Source organism: Mus caroli, chromosome 17 (genome assembly GCF_900094665.2).
Source record: "Mus caroli chromosome 17, CAROLI_EIJ_v1.1, whole genome shotgun sequence".
NCBI lineage: Eukaryota > Metazoa > Chordata > Mammalia > Rodentia > Muridae > Mus > Mus caroli.
The window spans coordinates 62802098-62821216 of NC_034586.1; the positions used below are offsets into that span (position 1 = coordinate 62802098).

At 46.4% G+C, this 19119-nt stretch overlaps 1 protein-coding gene across 7 annotated transcripts in view; it reads right to left on the reverse strand.

Moving 5' to 3' along the window:
- Ptprm (protein tyrosine phosphatase receptor type M) overlaps positions 1 to 19119 on the reverse strand; it is a 682149-nt gene that overhangs the window by 11046 nt on the left and 651984 nt on the right. For all 7 annotated transcript variants that reach the window (XM_029470946.1, XM_029470944.1, XM_029470943.1 and 4 more), the window contains 8 exons: positions 15950 to 16104; positions 15641 to 15776; positions 13882 to 14031; positions 12800 to 12973; positions 11717 to 11848; positions 9032 to 9157; positions 6602 to 6765; positions 1325 to 1460 (listed from right to left, as the gene is read on the reverse strand). In XM_029470946.1, coding sequence (XP_029326806.1) covers positions 1325 to 1460; positions 6602 to 6765; positions 9032 to 9157; positions 11717 to 11848; positions 12800 to 12973; positions 13882 to 14031; positions 15641 to 15776; positions 15950 to 16104 — 1173 coding nt within the window. The remainder of the gene's footprint in view (positions 1 to 1324; positions 1461 to 6601; positions 6766 to 9031; positions 9158 to 11716; positions 11849 to 12799; positions 12974 to 13881; positions 14032 to 15640; positions 15777 to 15949; positions 16105 to 19119) is intronic.

The following is a 19119-nucleotide window of genomic DNA, read 5'->3' on the forward strand; positions in this document are numbered from 1 at the left end:
AGACCAGGCTGGCCTCGAACTCAGAAATCCGCCTGCCTCTGCCTCCCGAGTGCTGGGATTAAAGGCGTGCGCCACCACGCCCGGCTCTTGCTCCCTTTTTACATTTTGGACTTTGAGTTTACGGAACTCGGGGCCTTAGAACACGGTTGTAGCTTGCTAAGCGTACAAGTGACTCTTCCTCCCTCGACCCTGCTTCAAGTCACTGCCCAGACCCTGCACTGGTGTTCCTGTCAGATCTTCAGTCACAGAGATGCACAGAACCCAGGAGCAAAGCTTCTTCTATGAAGCTGTACCTCTCTCTATTCTTGAGTCACCATGGCTGGCATCTTAACAGCTCCACGTAGGAAAGAAAAAAAGAAGGGATTTTGTGAAATACTCTAAGAAAATAATTGCACCTAGTTCTCTGTTTCTCAACTCCCTTAATGCTTTTCTCAGATGTGGCCACCATAATTAAATGCAGTATTCCGTATGTCAAACTGAAATTCACAGCTTTGATAAATATTAGACGATTAAGCTATTTATAAAATCTATAATTTGAAAATCTGGCATTTCTTGTACTATGATTATTTCTTCTTCACTAAGACTAAGTGCTTAGTCACGTGGAAGGCACTGCCAGGAAGGGAAATGAATAAGAATGTTCACTTGGAAGTCTCAGCTCTTTCTACATTTCAATCAAGCTGTGGTAGTCTCCTCTGAAAGCAAGGAAAGGACGGAGAGAAGAGGAGGAAAAGAAAAAGGCCCATGAACCAAACAACGCAATGTACTTCAGAAACGAAGTTCTCTTGGGCTTGGTCTGGTGCTGCTATGGATTCAAATACTAAATTCTGTACCCCTAGATCTGGTTGTCCAACGATAAGTACGTTCTCATGTATACCAGCTTTTGTTGCACAAATCTTGCTCCCTAGTTACTTGGTCAATAAAAGGCTAAAGCCTGTGATTGGGCAGTAGAGAGAGGTAGGTGGGACTTCCTGGGAGGGAGAAAGGAACTCTGGGAAGAAGAAGGAGGAAGAGGCCTTCCATTAGGAGACACTGAAGGAGATAGATGTCACTGTGGGCCTAGAAGGTCTTGCTACCCATGTGGCTGGATGGGGCTAGGTGGTTTAAGCTTTAAAATATTAAAATGTTTGTGTGATTATTTGGGGAACTAGCTGGTCAAGGAATACTGACACCATATTGATTTCCAGCATTGACTACTATATACAGAAGATTAACAGTCAGTTTTATAAGTCTCCTCTCTGAGTATGCAGCTCCAATGTGGAAGCTGGAGAGGAATCTGACACCAACTCTGAGACACCCTGTTTGTCAGGGCAGAGGGGCATCCTACCAGGAGGTCCACCATGTTTGGCTTGTTGTTCCTCAATGTCTTGACAGCATGGAAGACATCCACAGTTCTCTGGTGTCGGAGCATCTCACAGACAATGCTGATGGCACAGAATGTACCACTGCGGCCTCCTCCGTTCCTGTCATAGAGGAAATGAGATGGTTGGCCAATGTTTGTGATCACATTGCTTCTCACCCATGGCCTGAGACATATGGTCTGAACCCCAGAGAAAGGTCAGAATGAAGGTGCAAAGAGAGCAAGCTGACTTAGCATGCCATCCACGGTTTGAATCTCACTTTATCTGTGTCCCAGACTACTATTTCTGATATGGTACCTTACTGATAAGGAAAATTAATGACAAGGGGTGGGGGTATGTACAAGCACTTGGCCTTTGAAGGTTACTAGAATTTCTCTATCCCTGAAACACGAAGGCTATTTAAAATCTTCAACGAACAAAAAAACAGCTAAGTTTAAACACATGAGACCATTGTAAATACAGCACCCAGAGTTCCCTTGCCCAACCCTTGGTGCACATTTAACATAACCACCACACACCACCAAAGTCAGGAAGAACGGTGCCACCGCACTGGGCTGAACTATGATACAGGCCTCCATCTTTGTTACCAGTTTCTGCAATAAGGCCCTTTTGTGGCTCAGGATCTAATCTTGCATTCAGCTGTTTCTTCATATGGCTACTTCTGAGGCGATCTGGCTGGCTGCTTTGTAGAATACAAAATTTGGAATGTAGAAAGGCTTAAAAGAGACCTGTCCTGTGTCCTGGCCACAGTTTGAAAAGGTCCCTGCCAAGTCCCATCGTGCATTGTCCTTCCCTCTGGGTTCATTTTATTTTATTTTATTTTATTTTTTTTTTTGTCACTGGAGATGAGGGATTGGACTTCATGAAGAAAGCCAGAGCAGGAGTCTTACAGCCTCTGTGGGGATCCATGCATCGATGTGTCTTGGTCCCAGGATGCTCATCTTACCCATAAGACGATGTTGGTAAGGATTTTCACCATCAAGTTATCATCCTTCTCTTAGTAGTTAATACGCATTTTGGGGTGAGAAACCTTGGGACTATGTAAATATACTGATTCTCCTCAATCACCCTTGATTTTCACACACAGTAGCAGGTCTTGTTTTCAGCCATTAATTACGACTGTCTTATTTATCTAATGTTGGCTTTATATTTTCTTCCTCTGTTCAGCATTCTACCATAAGCAATAGCTCTCTCTCCTACCATTTGAAAATGTATTTGTTTTTATTATTTATACTGACCTTGACAGGTTGGTCTAGTGATGAATAAAAGCTGGGAACTGTATTATGTGTGCTAAGATCTACCAGTCACTATTATCATTGCCCCCAAACAATACTGCTCTAGCCACGAGGAGTCCATGTTTTTGCCGCCGCCTCCTCCTTCTTCTTCTTCTTCTTCTTCTTCTTCTTCTTCTTCTTCTTCTTCTTCTTCTTCTTCTTCTTCTTTTTGGAGCACATCTGTATTTTCTATAATGATCTTCTTGTACTCTCCATGCACTGGCTTCTTTTGTGAGAGGTAACTAGCCTTTCCCACGCTCTTAAGCCTGGCATTGCTATTATTCTGAGGGAGTGGCGAGACACAGTATAAACATGGTGGCTGGAAGACAGCTTTGTGGAGTAGATCCTCTTTTCTCTCACTTTTATGTGAGTTCTAGGCAGGCTTGTGCAGCAAATGCCTTGACCTGATGAGATATCTCATTGGCCTAACATGGCTGGTTGGATATCACTGAGTATGTAACTCTCCAGTAGGTATTGGAGTTACGTTTTGCAAATGTGCATTCACTGGCTCTATCGGATCCACATACAGTGTCCCCGTCAGTCCCCGAGTTCCTCCCTTCCTCACACTGCTGTGCCCTGGTCAGTTCTACAGCATCTCCAGCCCTTGGGAACATTGTTTTGTGTTTTCAAATATTCAGCCGTTCTGATGGGCAAGCAGTGGTTTTAATGAGGATTTTCCCACTAAACCCCAAATGGTGTTGGTTACCGCTGTTTAGATGTTTTTGTTTTTGTTTCCCTCTCTCTCCAGTGCTGGGAATCAAACCCAGGACTTTGTGTATGCTAGACAAGGGTTCTACCATGAAGCTACACACCATGCTTTCTCTTCTAACGTGTGATCCTTGTTAACCTTTTTGCTCATTAAACACTAAGGGGTTGGATGTTCTTGTTCTTACGGTTTGCAGATGTGTGCCTTGCAGCGCCCTCCTCATGCTTTCTCTCCTTATCTATGCACACCTTGTAAATGAGGTCATCATTTTAGTGAAATTCAGTGCATCACCACGTCTCCCTGGTGGCCAGTATTCTGTGCCCTCTCTCACTTTTACTCAGCCCTCGTTAACCTCCTGCTTGCGAGGAGTTCCTCCCACGTGTTCTCATGGAAGCTCTGCTCTCTGCTGTCAACAGCTGGGGATGGTACATCCAAAAGGAGTGAGGTCCCCGCTGCCCTGCAGTCACTTGCTGCTGGTCAGGCGACACAAGCGCATCTGCTTCTGAGTTTGCTCTTTGTACAGATTTTTCCATGGTCCTTGCTCATTGGCTTTTTACCTCCTGTTTCAACAGCTGCTCACGACCACGTCCACTCTTTCCACAGTTTCAGAATGAGGACATAGTTTTATTTTAAAAACAGTAAGACATTTAAAAGAAGGAAGAGAATTCTCTGCATACACACCCCTGAGTATCATCTGGCCCAGGGAACCACTCCACCTGCAAAGCTCTCATGCAGGTGTTCTCCGCCCTCACCAATAGGTGGCGCTGCAACATGCAGAATACCTTACAGAGGACTGCTAAGCAGCTTATAAAGCTTATTATTATTATTATTATTTTAACTTTCTGACAAATACTGGAAGATACCAGTTTAAACTTTCTTGTAAGCGAGGAAAAGAAAAGAAAGAGAGAGGGAAGGAAGAAGGAAGCAAAGCAACGCAAAGTTTCTCTACAGGTCTGAGTATCACACCCAACATTATACCCAGAAAGCAAGGAGCAGCTCCACCGGGAATTATGGGAGCTCGAGGGTGTGGTGCCCCAACAGAAGATAAGAAGGGAAGTCAGGTAGGCAGGGGAGGAATAACAGACACCCCCCCTCTCTGTGACAGCCAAACTGCCCGCTCTTAGAGACACCACACAGAACGTGACGTGTCTGCTTAGCTTGAGGGTCACAGCCGGCTTTTGGAAGAATGTTGCCTGCAAGGTGCAGTGATGGAACAGGTCTTTGCATATTTCCTTCATGCCCCTCCCTTTTATCTATCCCCACTCGTGACCTATTCTTGAGGGTTCCAGAACTGGCTTCTGTTAGAAAGCTAGTCCAGGGTCACAATAAGTTACACTTACAGATATGATGTGGAAGGGCTATTTGAAAACCACTTTTAATAGTAAGATTATAAACAAGTGTTTGGGGACTGCAGCTTGGTAGTAGAGCACTGGCCTAGCATGCCCAAAGCTCTGGATTCTGTCTCCAGGACCATGAAACAAAACAAAACAACCCTATGCAAACCAAAGTCTGACAGATCTAATGACAGCTAACTGGATGTTGATTTCCCTGCTGGGATTTTTTAAAAATAGCTTAGGTTCTTTATTTCTTTTTGTATGTTAGCTAGGAGTTCATGTGCACTGGGATCCAGTGACCCAGGCTCCTTCCCGTCAGTCCTTACTGAGTGATCTTCTCTGGGCGGGGCAGGCTGGAGCAGCAGTTGGATACAGGAGTTTTTCTCTCTGGTTTCCTTTCGGTTGTTTCCCTTCCTTCATTTCAGGAAGCCATCTTGGCTCACAGAGCACTTGATATGCTCAACCTGCATATCCATTGGCAGGGCTCTTGCCTTAACTCACTCGCTTACAAAATGACGCCTACGACGTGCTGAGTGATATAGTAGACTCTTGTCCAGGGCAATGCTTACGGAGTGTTTCTGTGTGAGCAGTGCCCAATTCTCAGATGGTGACAATATCACCCTTCTTGTAGATTTGCATGTACCTGGCTTCCTTCCCCTACAAGTCCAACTCTGTATTTCCTAAGAGGCCTGGAGAACATAGTGTGTGTGTGTCTATTCAATGTTAGTATGTGTTATCATGGCAAGTTACTGGAAGATGGCTGCCTAGGCCGGGGAAGAAAGGCTGCTGCAATTCGATCCACTGAGTACGCTGAGCCCTTCTTTTGATTCTGACGAATAAGAAGGGGGATGGAATAGATTTCTGAAGCATTGAGTCCACGGATAGGAACGGAGAGGAGACAAGGGCGAGGGAGGAGTATAGTGCTCCACACAAGACAGAAGAGGAAGCCTTGGGTGGAAGCTGGGATGGGTATGTTCTGGAGACTCTCTCCAAGGGACTGAGGAGAATTCAGGGCTTCCACTGCCTGAGGTAAGGGCAGGGAACAGGGGGTAACCTGCCTCTTACCCACTTGCCACATAAACTTAGGGTGGTCTGCTCTGCAGAAAAGCTCATTGCCCTTCAATCTGGGACTGATCTTCTCATATGGGGCTAAGGATTCTCCTCAGAAATGCAGCATATGCTCACACCCTTAACTGGCCCAAATGTCTGAGCACCTTCCCCGACTGCCATGCTCTTTAACTGCCTGTTCCGTTAGGCCAGTTCCAGCTGGATAGTTAGCTGTACATCACTGCCAGTGAGAAAGTGTGGGTAAAAGTGCTCTGGGAGGCAAGGCGCTCTCTCCTCGAGGCTCTCAACGTTGACAGCATGCGGGACTCATCGGGGAGTTCTCGGTGCACAGATGCCCGGGTTCCATGTGGAGACTGGGAGTTAATTGGTTTCAGTGTGGCCTGAAGGTGATGCTTACTGAAGCTCCCCAGGGACTGCCACTGCACAGGCCCCATTGGGAAGCATCCGGCTGGAGGCTTTTTTACATTTTAGTACCTACTACAACTGTTGCCCTAGATGTCACCCTTAGAGGACACTGGTTCTGCGTTTGTCAACTTTCAGTCCCTGTAACAAACACTGGAATTAAACATTCATATGGAGATGATGGCCTACATCTCTCCATGACTGGCTGGCCCTGTGGGTTCAAGCCCGTGCTGAGGCAGTGCACCACTGAGGAAGGCATGTGGCAAAGGAAGGAAGACACAAGAAGGAAGAACGCATAGTCCCAGGTACCAGGACTGGACTCTTAGATTTAAAATGACGAACTAAATCAAACTCTGTGGGGCTTCTAGTTTCTTCTGTATGTACAGCAAGGGGAAGGCGAGCTGCTTGGAGGAAATGGGGCACGTCCGTCACCCGAGGTGAGAGCTCTGGGATACTCACAAGCAGTGCACGACTGTGCGGCCTTCGCCGCCATTGTATTCTTCCTGCCACTTGTCCACCTGGCGTATGAGCTTCAAGAAGGAGCGCTTGGACACGGGCGTGTCCCTGTACATCGGCCAGCCCAGGAACTGGAACTGCTGAACCATCCGATGTCCATCCTGGGGCTGCAGAGGACAAGGGACCAATCAGGGAGTGGAGGAAGAGGCCTGACTTACCTTGCTGGGTTGGGGGGGCTGACTCCTCCCACTTGATCTTCCCTGACTCCTCCTACTTGGTTTTCCCATCAGGGCAAGGCATTAGTTACTAAGGAGACTCAAGCCAGTGCATAACAAAGGGTGATTCTGCAGGCCTGGAGAGTTATGACTTTAATCTCCAGTGGTTATAAAGATCCAGGTGTTTTAAATGACAGGGCATCGTAAACCAGAGTAGAGCAGAATGCTTACATTTTGCAAAAGCCCAGAGAAAAATAGCAACAAGATTAACCATGCTGTGTATTGTGTGGAAAAATGTCTTCACTTTAATTACAAGTAAATTAAAGGTAAGGGATAAATTATAACCTGGAAATGTTTGTGAGTTCAGTACGATGTGGATTCTGCCCTGTTTTCTATATAATATGGCTTTGCTTAATGATGCAGCTTTCGGTGAGCGATCAATCTTTAATTAATCAGTGCATATAATTAAACAGGATTATAGAAATTAAAAAGCATTGCTGGCTTCAGCTTCGGAAGGACCCTCTTGGCACAGGTAGGTCTCCTAGGTACGCTGGTCAGCTTTTACCCCACCTCTGCCTCAGTCTCCACTCTTCCCAGACCTGGGCTGACAGAAGCCTCTGGCCTTCAGATCTAGAGTTCTCAGTTTCCCTCTGGATCTCATTGGTGGATACCAGTCAGTCACCATTTAGAGCTCTTTCCTGAACGACACCCTCATGTACTCAAAAGCCAACCTCAGGGATCAATAGTCCTCCCACACCTACTGTGATACAAATTGAGCTTAGTTTCTTACTGCCTCCCATGTCTGTTTTTCCCACAGGCCAAACAACCCCAGCTAATGATGATCCTGCCACTTCTTCTTGGGATCCATTTCTTGAGAGTCACCTTGACTGTCTGCAAACCACCTTCAGGATCAAGCAGGCTCTCTCCACTGCTTATATCTCCAATGCCACCACTCCTGTCCTGCCACTGTCACCTGTCCTCTGGGTCCTTCTCACGGCTGCCTGGACTGTCTCTTAGAATCTGATCTCAAGGCAGAAACCAGAGTGTCCATTTCCAGATGTAAATGGTTAGGTGGCACACTCCTCCTGGAAACCTGTAGTGGCTTCATTGCTTTCATGCAAGAGCTGGCTGGCTAGCAGTGGCAGGGAAGGCCCTGCAGGTTCCTGTGCCTCAACCCTCAGCGCCTCCTGCCTTAGCTCCCTAATCTCCAGACACAACAGTGTCCTAGTGTGTCTAGAACTCAATAGGTTCTGCCCCATCACAGAGCCCCTTTGTGGCCACTTCCTGCCTGAGAGCTGTCTTTCTAGAGAGCTCCTGGCCACTCCCTCCCTTTCTCAGTGTCTGCTCACATGGCATGCCCATTGCAAATGAGAACAAATGATCCCTTTGCTGCGTAACCTGGCACTCTTTTTCCCTTTAAGATTTATCACTTTCTGGCACACCATAATTCCGTTATGCCTGTTATTCGTTGCCTTCTGATAGAGGTTCTTTGTTTTAGTCAAGACCCTTTCCTGGGGCCCATCTTTGCAATCCTTTGTAAAACTCATTTTTTTTTTTTGCAACCCCCATTCTGTCAGTTTAGCAAGCGTCCTGCCCTCCAATAAGGGACCACTCCATATCTGATCAAGTTCTTTAGCTTCCACCGTGCCTTAGGGATGTTGCTCCCTGGCCCATCTTCAGCAAGACCCTCTTGTCTCCACCTGATGACTATCATCTGTTCTAGAATAGACTCACGAGCTCCCCTTGCTGGGATCAGGGGGCATTAGCCACTTTGTTACTGTGTTCAACAAGTAGCATTTGCCACTTAGTTACAGTGTCTAACAAAGTCTTTCTTATTGTGCTTTAGCTTGTTAAAAACTCTCTTTAACAAGCTTCTTCTTCTTCTTCTTTTTTTTTTTTTTTTTTTTTTTTTTTTTTTTGTTTTTCGAGACAGGGTTTCTCTGAATATCCCTGGCTGTCCTGGAACTCACTCTGTAGACCAGGCTGGCCTCGAACTCAGAAATCCGCCTGCCTCTGCCTCTCGAGTGCTGGGATTAAAGGCGTGTGCCACCACGCTTAGCATATAAACCCCATAAGGCCTGGAATTTGTTTTGTTGACAGAGACTAGACGTTCCAACCCCCTAGAACAGAGCCTGCTATTGACAGAGTAGACATGCCAACACCATGAAGGTAAGATGAAAGCGAAACCCAGTTCAAGCACGGTTGGCTTGGCTCTTACTCTGGAGGCGTTGTAAATCCTGAAAATTCTGCTGATGATATCTTCTTCTAAGTCTGCAGACACGAATTCCACCTGGATGGGGCCATGTCTGTGCACTCCATTTTCTGGCCAGTACTGTGGACACAGCTGAACCCAGAATACAACAAGAAGTGTAATTACAAAGGTGACTGGACGGCAGTTTGGATGTGATCAGCATTGACAAAATTATTTGAAATCCAATTCTTTTATTCTAATACTCTGGTTGTTTTCTCAAAAAGTGTGTGTTAGCCAGGTGCACGTGGGCTTCCTGAAGATCTTTGTAACATGGAGTCCCTTTGTAAGGTCTCACTCATGCTAAAAGGAGCGTCTGTCTAGGCCCCAAGAAGATGACTCCAGCCTCCACTATAACGATGACACTTAGGCAAACATGAGTACTTGGTAAGACCCATGCTCTTCCAAGGGATTGCTGGGAACATGTTAATTCCCGATAACTGGCAAATGCTGGGTGTATCAACACATTCTGTTAAAGCTAATTGATATTCCATTAAAAAGAGGATTCATGGGAGGGTCAGATTTCTTTTTTGATGATGTTTACTTTTGAAATGACCTAAATTGTCACTGTCACGTCGTCAAATGTGATTTATATATTCAAGATCACAAGATAAATTCTCGGTTAACAGTGAGTCAAGTGAAATAATATCCTCTTTTTTTCTCCCTCTTTATCCATGATAAATCTTTAATCCTTGTTAAAGATTAAGAGGGTAAGTAGGGTAGCCGAGACTATTCTTTACATTAGCTACGTTTGCTGGATTTAGAAATTACATTTATTTATTTATTTTTGAATAATGCTTCCATGGGATTTTTTTCTTCCATGGGATTTTTATTTCCTCACCAGCATTTCCTAGCAACAGGCTATTAAACTTGCCTTGTCAAACGACGGTATGTAGATGTTTATTTCCCTTTTGATTCTCAAGGGTGCCCCCTGTTCACAGGCATGATGACCAAGAGCTGAGACGGCAGTAAAGGCCATAACAAACACTTTTAAACTGTTCTGCCCATTCCTCAGTGGACAGAGCAGACTTTGCTCTCTCTTGATATTTTTCCCAGTTCAAGCAACTGACCAAATGCTTGTCATTTACACTGCAGAAATATGAATGGCCCGGGCTGGCATCTAGCTCTTGGCACACTGTGTCCTACATTCTGCCCGAGGAAACCATGTAGAAAATGGCTTAAATGGTGCATAACACATCCATGAGCTGGTCCGATAAATACTTAAAACAGTCGAGTGGGAGTTTCGGACGCTTGTGACGCTCCGGGGTTCCAGATTCCAGTTTAGCTTTTGCTAAAAGACAAGAATCCCAGGAGCCTTTCTAGCCCAGCTCTGGAAATCAGCTCTATCTGCTGAATAGAATTGGGAGTCTCTTTGTCTCTCCGTCTGCCAGTCAGCTAAGACTTGGTTTGAGTCCAGACGGTTTGCTTTAGAGTTTGGCTTTGGCATTCAGACACTGATGCTCAGGGAGCACCCCGGAATCTGTGACATCTTGGTCACCCGTAGTTTATCCATATGCACGTCCCATCAGGAACGAGGCAGACTGACTCTACACGGGGTACACTTCTCCTAGCCTGTGTCTGGCTCTTAGATTGGTGAAACCTGACTGCTGCCTAGAACTTAGAATGACAGGTTTGGTTCCATTTGAAACTGGCGGGGGCTTTCACAGATAGTGACAATCTGTTCTGCGAGTGGGGAGGAGGGAGGGAGAATTCTAAAACGCTGACACGAAGCCAAAAGGAGTGGAGAAGAACAAGGGCTGTCATTATTATTTCATCAGCTAGCTTTCAAGTGAGAGCCCCAGTCACATAATAAGGTGCCTTCAACGTAATTAAAAACTCTAGCCGCATACGGAGTATTAGCAGCAACAGGCCGCGTTTTGGGAAGGAGACATCTTGTCCTGTTTACATGCTGAAACACTCCAGGAGCCTCCACCAGCACCCCTGCCCTATCTAAAACAGCAGTTTCTCTACTGGATAGAAAAACGAATCTGGTGTTCAAATAAGTTCACTCTTAATATGCACTAAGCTTGAGGTTTCCCTAAGGTCCTCTGTCATGGCGGTGAAGCCTGTGCTGAGAATAGATTCTGCTCCCAAAGGGCCTTGGGACTCTCCTGACCCCTCCAAGAAAATTCTGTCACCCCGCCCACTAGTATGGCTTTCTGCTGCCTCCTCGATGTGGGAGGAGCCACCTGAGAACCTCCCTGAGCTGCTGAGTTTACATCCAGTTCCCAGGGTTGCTTCAACCACGGGTGCTGCGGGTCTTTAAACCTACTTGCCTGTCTTCACTATCTGGCCACCATGTTGCCTCCCTCTTGCAGGCCCCAGCTGAGCACTTCCAAGAAGCATAGGTGCCTGAAAACATGAGATCCAGGCCTGTCCCATCTCCGCTGGTTGGCTCGCTCTTTTTAGCTGTGCAATGTGTGGTCCCCATCTGTGCCCCTGTCTTTCTTCTTCCAGTATCCTATGTTTTCAGTCTGTCTGCTTGCTTCTCACCGACTGTCTTCTACAGCTCTAATGCTTATTTGTAAACCCTTGTGTTTCCAAATCCTTTGACGGGCCATGGGCATGGGCTGTGGGGCTTGCACATCTTATACAAAGCACAAGCAGACTTGACTCTCTGACTTGAGGTCTGCCTGAAGGAGCCCCTGGACTCACCTGGGCAGGATCCACATCGTTCAGCATAACTACGGATGTGCAGTGGTAATCCAAGACCAGTCGCCAGAAGTCTTTGACGGTGTTTGGCAAAGGATGCTGGGTGACTATAAATGCTGAAGGCTGTTTATAGCTCTGCAGACACGAAGAGAAAGATCCAGATATAAACAGCACAATGTGAGGGGAGGCAGCGGAGATATTTTGTGCACGTGGAGATGTGCGGCAAAACGCACCCGACGTGTTTAGTACTTGTTTGGCTCTATCATCATTGTCAACTCCAAAATAGACTAAAAATAAACTTTTCTGTGAAACTATGACGAAACATTCTCACTTTGATATCATGGGAACTTCACACTTATTTCTTACCATTTTGTTTTATACTTCTGACGAGCAAAGTATTGGTTCTATTAATAATTTTAGGGGAGGGAGTCTCACTTTACTTTAAAAACCATGAAAATAGTTCTTTCTCAAACTTGCTGGCTTGTTGTTTATCTGGTTGACTCGGTTGCTTACCGCTGCCATGAAAGATATGCACGCTTTTGTTAGCTCTGGGAGCGTTAAACAAGTTTCAGCCCCCTTTATGGTATCACACCAGCGGAATTAAAATTTACACATTAGCACTGAAAATATCCGTTTACTTTCTTGTCAGTTGACTAGCAAGAAGTAAACAGACTGGCAGGAAGCATTGAGTTGTGTTTCCTTCCCATGTTAATTACCACCTAAATTAGGAAGAAAGAGAACTAAATAATGCTGCCTGTCACCGGATCCCCTTTCCCTGCCAGACGCCTTAACAGCTGTCCCTTGCTTTCTGGCCGGTAGGCTAAAAACCTGACAGTGTGGCCGTAGGTGATCTTTGTGTCTGAGCACTTCAGACAGGTGGCTAGTTGGCTTGTGAAGCAGTAACTGCTGCTCCTCACCAAACCACACACTGGAATGCTAACTCTGTTTTTGTTGTTGGATGTGATAGCTTGCCTCTAGAAAGGCTCAGGGGGCAGATAAGTGAGATAAGGGTTCCCTGTGTCCCCGGGGCTCTGTCTCAGGGACATGCATTGTCTATTTCCTTCCCATGTGTCCCCAGTGCCTTACGTCCATTAGGGCTGCATTGATGTAGTTGCTGCTCTCTCCATCGATGGTGATGAGGAAGGGCAGACAGCGGTCTGGAGGCAGGATGTCCATGCAGCGATTTTTCTCGTGGTTCCGGGGTAGGAGTGCGATGCTGCAGTCCTCCACACGCAGGGTGGGGGTCACCATGTTGAGAGTCTGTGGGATAAATGGGAAAGGTGAGATCTCCCAGCTCCAGTCAGGTCTCCACAGGTGGCTGGTTTCCTGCTTCCCCAGGACTCCATAGCATGAATATACTTTGAAAACACTGTATTGTACCCCATAAACAAGTGCGGTTATAATGTGCCAACTGAAAAATGTGATACAAGTGAGAGACTCCTCAGGAAGTGTGGGCTGATAAGATGGTCCAGAAAGGATCTAAGGGCAAGTCGATTCTTTAAAAGGCATATAAGGTAGGCTCAGCTGGCTGAACTCTACGGGCTCCATTTTCTCTTTCCCTCTTTGAGTTTTGTCTGCACACAGCACATAGCAGCCAGAGGCAGAGGTTAAGGGTCCTCGCAGATCCTTAGAATACAGCACCCATAGCTCTGACTAGAGCAGGTTACTGAAAATCTTGGAGGCCAGAAGTTAGGAGAGGATTTGGTCTAGAGTTAGGTACAGTTAGATAAAACCTGAACATAAGTAACTTTTACCTAAATGAAGATCTAGGCACATGGAGTGTCCTGCAAAGCCATGCCCATGGTTGGACTACACCCATACTTAGTTATACTGTGAATCAAGTGTGCTGGTGCTTGGAACTGGTTGGTGGCTATCTGACATGCAGATGACACCGCTAGACTAGTGACTGTGAAGCCAAGTAATTCTGGCCCTGGAGGGGTTTGGCCTGGTGCTGCTACAGACATTTTGAAAGCAGAGTGAGGGTCAATGCTAAACACCCTATTGGCCACACAGGAAAGTCATCCAGACTCAACAGTCACTAGTCCCTAGGTGAGAAGCTCTTGTTGATTCAAAGGAGGGCCTAAGAGCTCACTTCAGGAGTTTTCCTAAAGAGGGAAAACCATAGCCTTCCAATCTCCCTGTCCCACCCTGCCTGGCTCCCTGATTACCCGGAATTCCTCTTTAATTTGGCTTGAGTTTGTCTGTGGGTCCAGTTTGTTCATGTCATAATAGAGAGACCTGACTTGGGAGGCAGGGATGGAGGTGTCTCCACAAAGACAGGCTTCCAGGATCGCATCATGGATAAAGACGTACTGCTCCTGAAGAGGCAAGATGGACTTAGTTAGTGATGGGGAAGAACTGAAGATGAACCCAGAGGGCTAGAGAAGGCAGGGGTAGCGCTGTCACCCAGCTGATAGGAGCAGCCCATCCACAACAGAGAAGCAAGCATCAGGAGGCCCGTGTGCCAGGGCACTGGGCTGTCCAGCTTTATCAAGAATATCCCACAGACCAATTACAGCGGGTGGGACAGTAGCCGAAACACCCCTCGAGTTCCAATCCCATGAATTTGGACCCCAAATTCAGAGGGGGAGTGAGCATGATTTTGGTTGACATTGGAAGAATTTCCTAATCAGGTTCATAATATAAAAATGGTTCAGGGAAACTCAACCACGCTCCGGAGACAGTTGCAATTGTTAGGCACAAGTTATTTCAAACCGTTAGTTAATGGTTCTAGTTCTGATAATTATCAAAGTGCTAATAAGTGTAGAATATAGCTCTTATTATATATATGTGTGTATAGTTGATAGTTAAAAGATGGGTTCTCTAGGACTGTGCATGTAGCCCCATGGCAGGCAGCTTGTCTCACAGGTGCAAGCCCCTGGGTTTGGTCCCGATGACCACATCAATAAACAGGTGTCAAAACTATTCTTCTAAATGTGACTTGGCAGGGACTCTCCCTAGAATCAATTAAGTGTCGGCATCTTTATCATTGGTCTTCGATTACATGAAGTATTAAAGGCTTTCTTATCATTAATTTCTGTAAATAACATTCTGGAAAAAGTATGATAAAGTGAGAAGAGGGCTGCTTTAATACTTGATGAATTGTTAAAGTATTAAATGTAAAAAGTTAATCACCATTATGGTTTGAAATCTGCCCCTCGTCTAAAGAGAAGAGGCACTGAAGGAACCCTTTTGACTTCTGACATTCCTATGCTTGTTAAAGGCCCCGCAGGGTTTGTAAACTTTTGTGTGTGACCTGCACATAGGGCTATTCATCTGTTCTTCAGTCTGCTTCAGGAACAGTTCTCGTGGACCCTAGGTTCCAGGCCCCAGGTCCAGGATATAAGTTTTAGAAATGTCAACTTCTTGATATTCCTCTCATTTCAACTCTAAGCATTATTAATTGGTACAAAACACCACAAATTGGACAAAGTCCCATGATGCCAGGCAGCACGGGGAGAACGTTTTTTCCAGCTAGGAGACTGGTGTTGAATGGGGGAGATTGCCCCGAAGCAGCCTGGCAAGCACCTCACTATCCTCAGGAGCTGTCTTGCTCTGCTTCTCAGCTAATGTAAAAGCAGACTGAACAGGAGCAATGTTGGGAACTATGGATGCTTAATGTAGAAGCTCTTCTGGGTCCCTTGGCACAGGCAACTGTGCGAATGTAGGTTGATGGCTACAGATTCCCGACCCCGGAAAAACTCTTGGCACCAGAATCTGTAACTTGAAAACTCCCTTTTGGTTTGTTTTTGAAAGAGCAGACAAAAGAAGGAAGGGGCAGGGCCCGGAGAAGTCAGAAATTGGGAGGTACTTTTCTCCTAGGGAATGTGGTAGGAATGGTTGGCATACTTCTTTTGCCCAAGGAGGTGGGTATGCAGGACAGACTCTGGGGACTCAGCCATGGGCTGAAGGGGTCAGGTTCAGTACCTCTGTCTGCACCATGTTGACTCTCCTGGACCGAAGCTCTCTGACACAGTTGTAGATGTCCACCACTCCTTCCCTTTCTGCCATGTCCAGCATGATATCGATAACAATGAAGCAACCTGTCCTTCCTGCTCCAGCACTGCTCGGAGAGAGGAGGCTGTCAGACAAGGGGAAGGGCTGCCACAAGGCTTCTAGCTTCCTAAACCACCAACCTCATCCACTTCTAGAATGCTTCCTAGAATCTTCATGAAACCCCATACCCAGAACCAGTCCATGGTGCACCCGTGAGGAAGCCCTGGGAGCTCTCCTTACCTGCAGTGTACCACCAGCGGGCCTGCATTGGGTGGGCTCTTGGATTTGACCTGCCGGACAAATCCCAGCAGGCCAGTGGCATGGTAGGGGACTCCGTGGTCTGGCCAGCCCGTGAAGTGAAACTGTCTGATCTCTCGGATTTCATGAATGCCTCTCTGTAGTCCGAGGTCAGCCACAGCAGCAGGGAGAACAAAGGAAAGGGAAGGATAAGCTAGTGTAAGCAGGGAGGCACAGCTTCTGTGAGCGAGTGTAGAGCTGAGAAAGAAGGGCCTTTGTAGCTGGACCATTTAATCTGGTAGGCTTAGGACATGAAGTTGTTTATAGGCGTGAAGGGGGAGGTGGTGCCTGGAGGACTTGCTAATTGACAGAGGCTATTCTGGAGATGAACAGTTCTCTCTGGTTCTTCCGAAGCTCTTTTGTACAAAGCAGACGGTGTTAAAAGCTGTTTGCTGGCAGCTATTGGAATGTTAAGACCCTTGTCCTGGCTCCAGGTGCTCACGTGGTGCGTGTACACTTGCCAGCATTTGGAACAAGTTTGACAAAAGAATCAACTAGAACCCCTTTCCAATCTGTTTCACCTGTGGCTCAGTTAGGTCTCTTTCTTTGGTTTAAACAAATGTGTGGCCCATTCATTCAGACACTAGCAATTCTGTGACTATAAATACTTCAAGTGTTAAGGCTGCCAGGACCTATGGAAATATGAAGGTGCCTCATCCTGTCTTCAAGTGGCCATTTCCTCTGTGGAAAGAGGCGCGTCAGGAAGCGCGAGGGTCAAGAAGTACTTTTACTGGGAATCTCTGTTGGAGCAATGAGTGGAAGGCCGGGCACTGCCTGATACTGAGCTGAAGGGGGCGAAAGGGAAGAGATTCTACGCTTATTTTGGCTTTTAATTTGCTCTTCTTAACCCTTTAAAAGGATTGCTTATTTTTATATGTATGAGTGTTCTGTCTGCGTGCAGGCAAGTGCACTCTGTGCATGCCTGGTGCTCATGGAGATTCAGAACAGGGAACTGAGTCTCCTGGAACTGGAGCTAAGGACAGCTGGAAGCCATCATGTGGCATTACTGTGCACAGGCGTGAGCAGCTACTCATGCACTTGCATAGGCACACACGTATGGAGGACTCATGAACATGCAAAGGTGTACATGTACGGAGGGAGGTCTGACAGGGATGCTGGGCCAGTGATGTCCCAGGATCCACCTCTCCCTGTTCTCTCAATACTGTGGTGATAGGCTCACATTTTTATGTGGATGCTGGCGATCTCATCTCAGGACCGCTTGCTTTCATGGCAAGCTCCCTTACCCACGGAGTCATCTCCCAGGCTCAAGGTATATTTGAAAAACAAAAATCACTTTTAAAACCAAGGCTACACGGAAATCTGGGATCCACTGTCTCTACTGTGTCCCCATACCCGGTCCTTCCTTTGGCTTTACTACATTTTACAGATGAATACGCCTGGACCTTACCAGATTTTCCACCAATCATCCCCACGTGGTTAGTGAATGAAGAATAAATTCCCAGTTATTATGGGCTTGGGAAGGCTGGGAGGGGGAAGAAAGTCCGGAATTTAAGATACGACTCATTTGCTATTTGTTATCAGTGTGATAATATATCTTTCACATTGGCATGTGAAATGCCAATGCTCTATTTCCTGTGGAAATCCTATGGTTTACTTGAGTTTGAACAGTAAAGAAACAAGTAGACAGGGACTCACAGCACAGTGAGCTAACCAGGCCCCAGGGGACTAGAATACTGGTACGAGGTGGTTAAGAGCCAAATTTTCTCATCATTGAAAATATTTGGACAGTTCCAAAGACCCCCCATCAGAAGGCAGGTGAGTCACTCCCAGACTTCCAGTGATGAGGGTGCTCGCTCGCTCACTCCCCTGGAATTATGCTCAGTGATTTAGCCAGTGGTGAGCCTGAGGTGATGAGGTACATCCTGTGACTCAGAACAGCTTTGGCAACAAATGCTCACGTCCTTCAGGTGGGAGGGGGAGGAGACTTTTATACGCTCACTGTCAGGCCCAGAGTGACACCCGTCAGGAGATGGGCTCCCGACTAATGCCTTTATGACTGATATTCATAGCAAGGAACATGTTAGCTTCGGGGGTCCTGAACACCCACCCGTTCCCACAATGAAGCTCCACCTTTTGATCTACTTGTTACTGTCAAGAAGGCAAAGGGAGTTACTCTGGGTGTAACATCTCTTCTTGTACAATAACAACAGTGTCTCCTGGAGAGAAACATAGGACCAAGCAGCAATCACAGTCCGAGCATTTCCCAGCCGGAGGTTAATTACATGGTTTCTTTAGTTTTCATTAGAAAAGCATTAATGCTACATAAAAAAGTCCAAATCATTTAATGTTTCCCTGCAGTATAATGGGAGGGGAGATGCCACGTCAGACCCCTTTGTCTATCCCAATGTGGGTTTATTCTATGTCCGTGGAATGACTGTCCGAATCGTGACGTATGCGTCTGTCTTTGAGACAGGGGATATTATATTCCTCTTGCTGTCTCAAAGGCTCAGGGTTTCTCATAGGCACAGAGGTTAGGGTGGTCACTTCCAGCTTCAATTCTGCAAGACAGACAAGGTCTGGGTCTGTGGGGACCTCGGAGTTGCCATGTCAGCATAATGGGTATTGTGTGCTACATAAAACCATCAGGTATGTGGGAAAGAGAAGGAGACCATCAGATGCAAACTAGGGATTCATCAACCCCAGGCTCTGGCTATCTGATTGCTTTGCACAAGAACCCAAATCTACTTGCTCACCTTTAGGTTTCTTATTACATCCTGCTCCCAAAACAGAATTGCAAGAACCCAAAGCCCGTATATAACTACTTCTTTTCCTTTTTTCTTTAATGAGAACGTTCCAAAGCCCAAGAAGTGTTCTACGGAAATCAAACAATAGGATTTTCTTTCTTAAAGACTCCAATTGCCTAGTCTGAAAATCATTAACAGGTCTGCCCCTTACACCATCACTTCACGGGTTGCCTCGTGGCTGAAATACCTGGGTGTTGGAACATTTTTGTGCAGCTGGGAATGTAGCAGGCACAATAAAAGGTTAAAAGCAGAAGCCGGGCGTGGTGGCGCACGCCTTTAATCCCAGCACTCGGGAGGCAGAGGCAGGCGGATTTCTGAGTTCGAGGCCAGCCTGGTCTACAAAGTGAG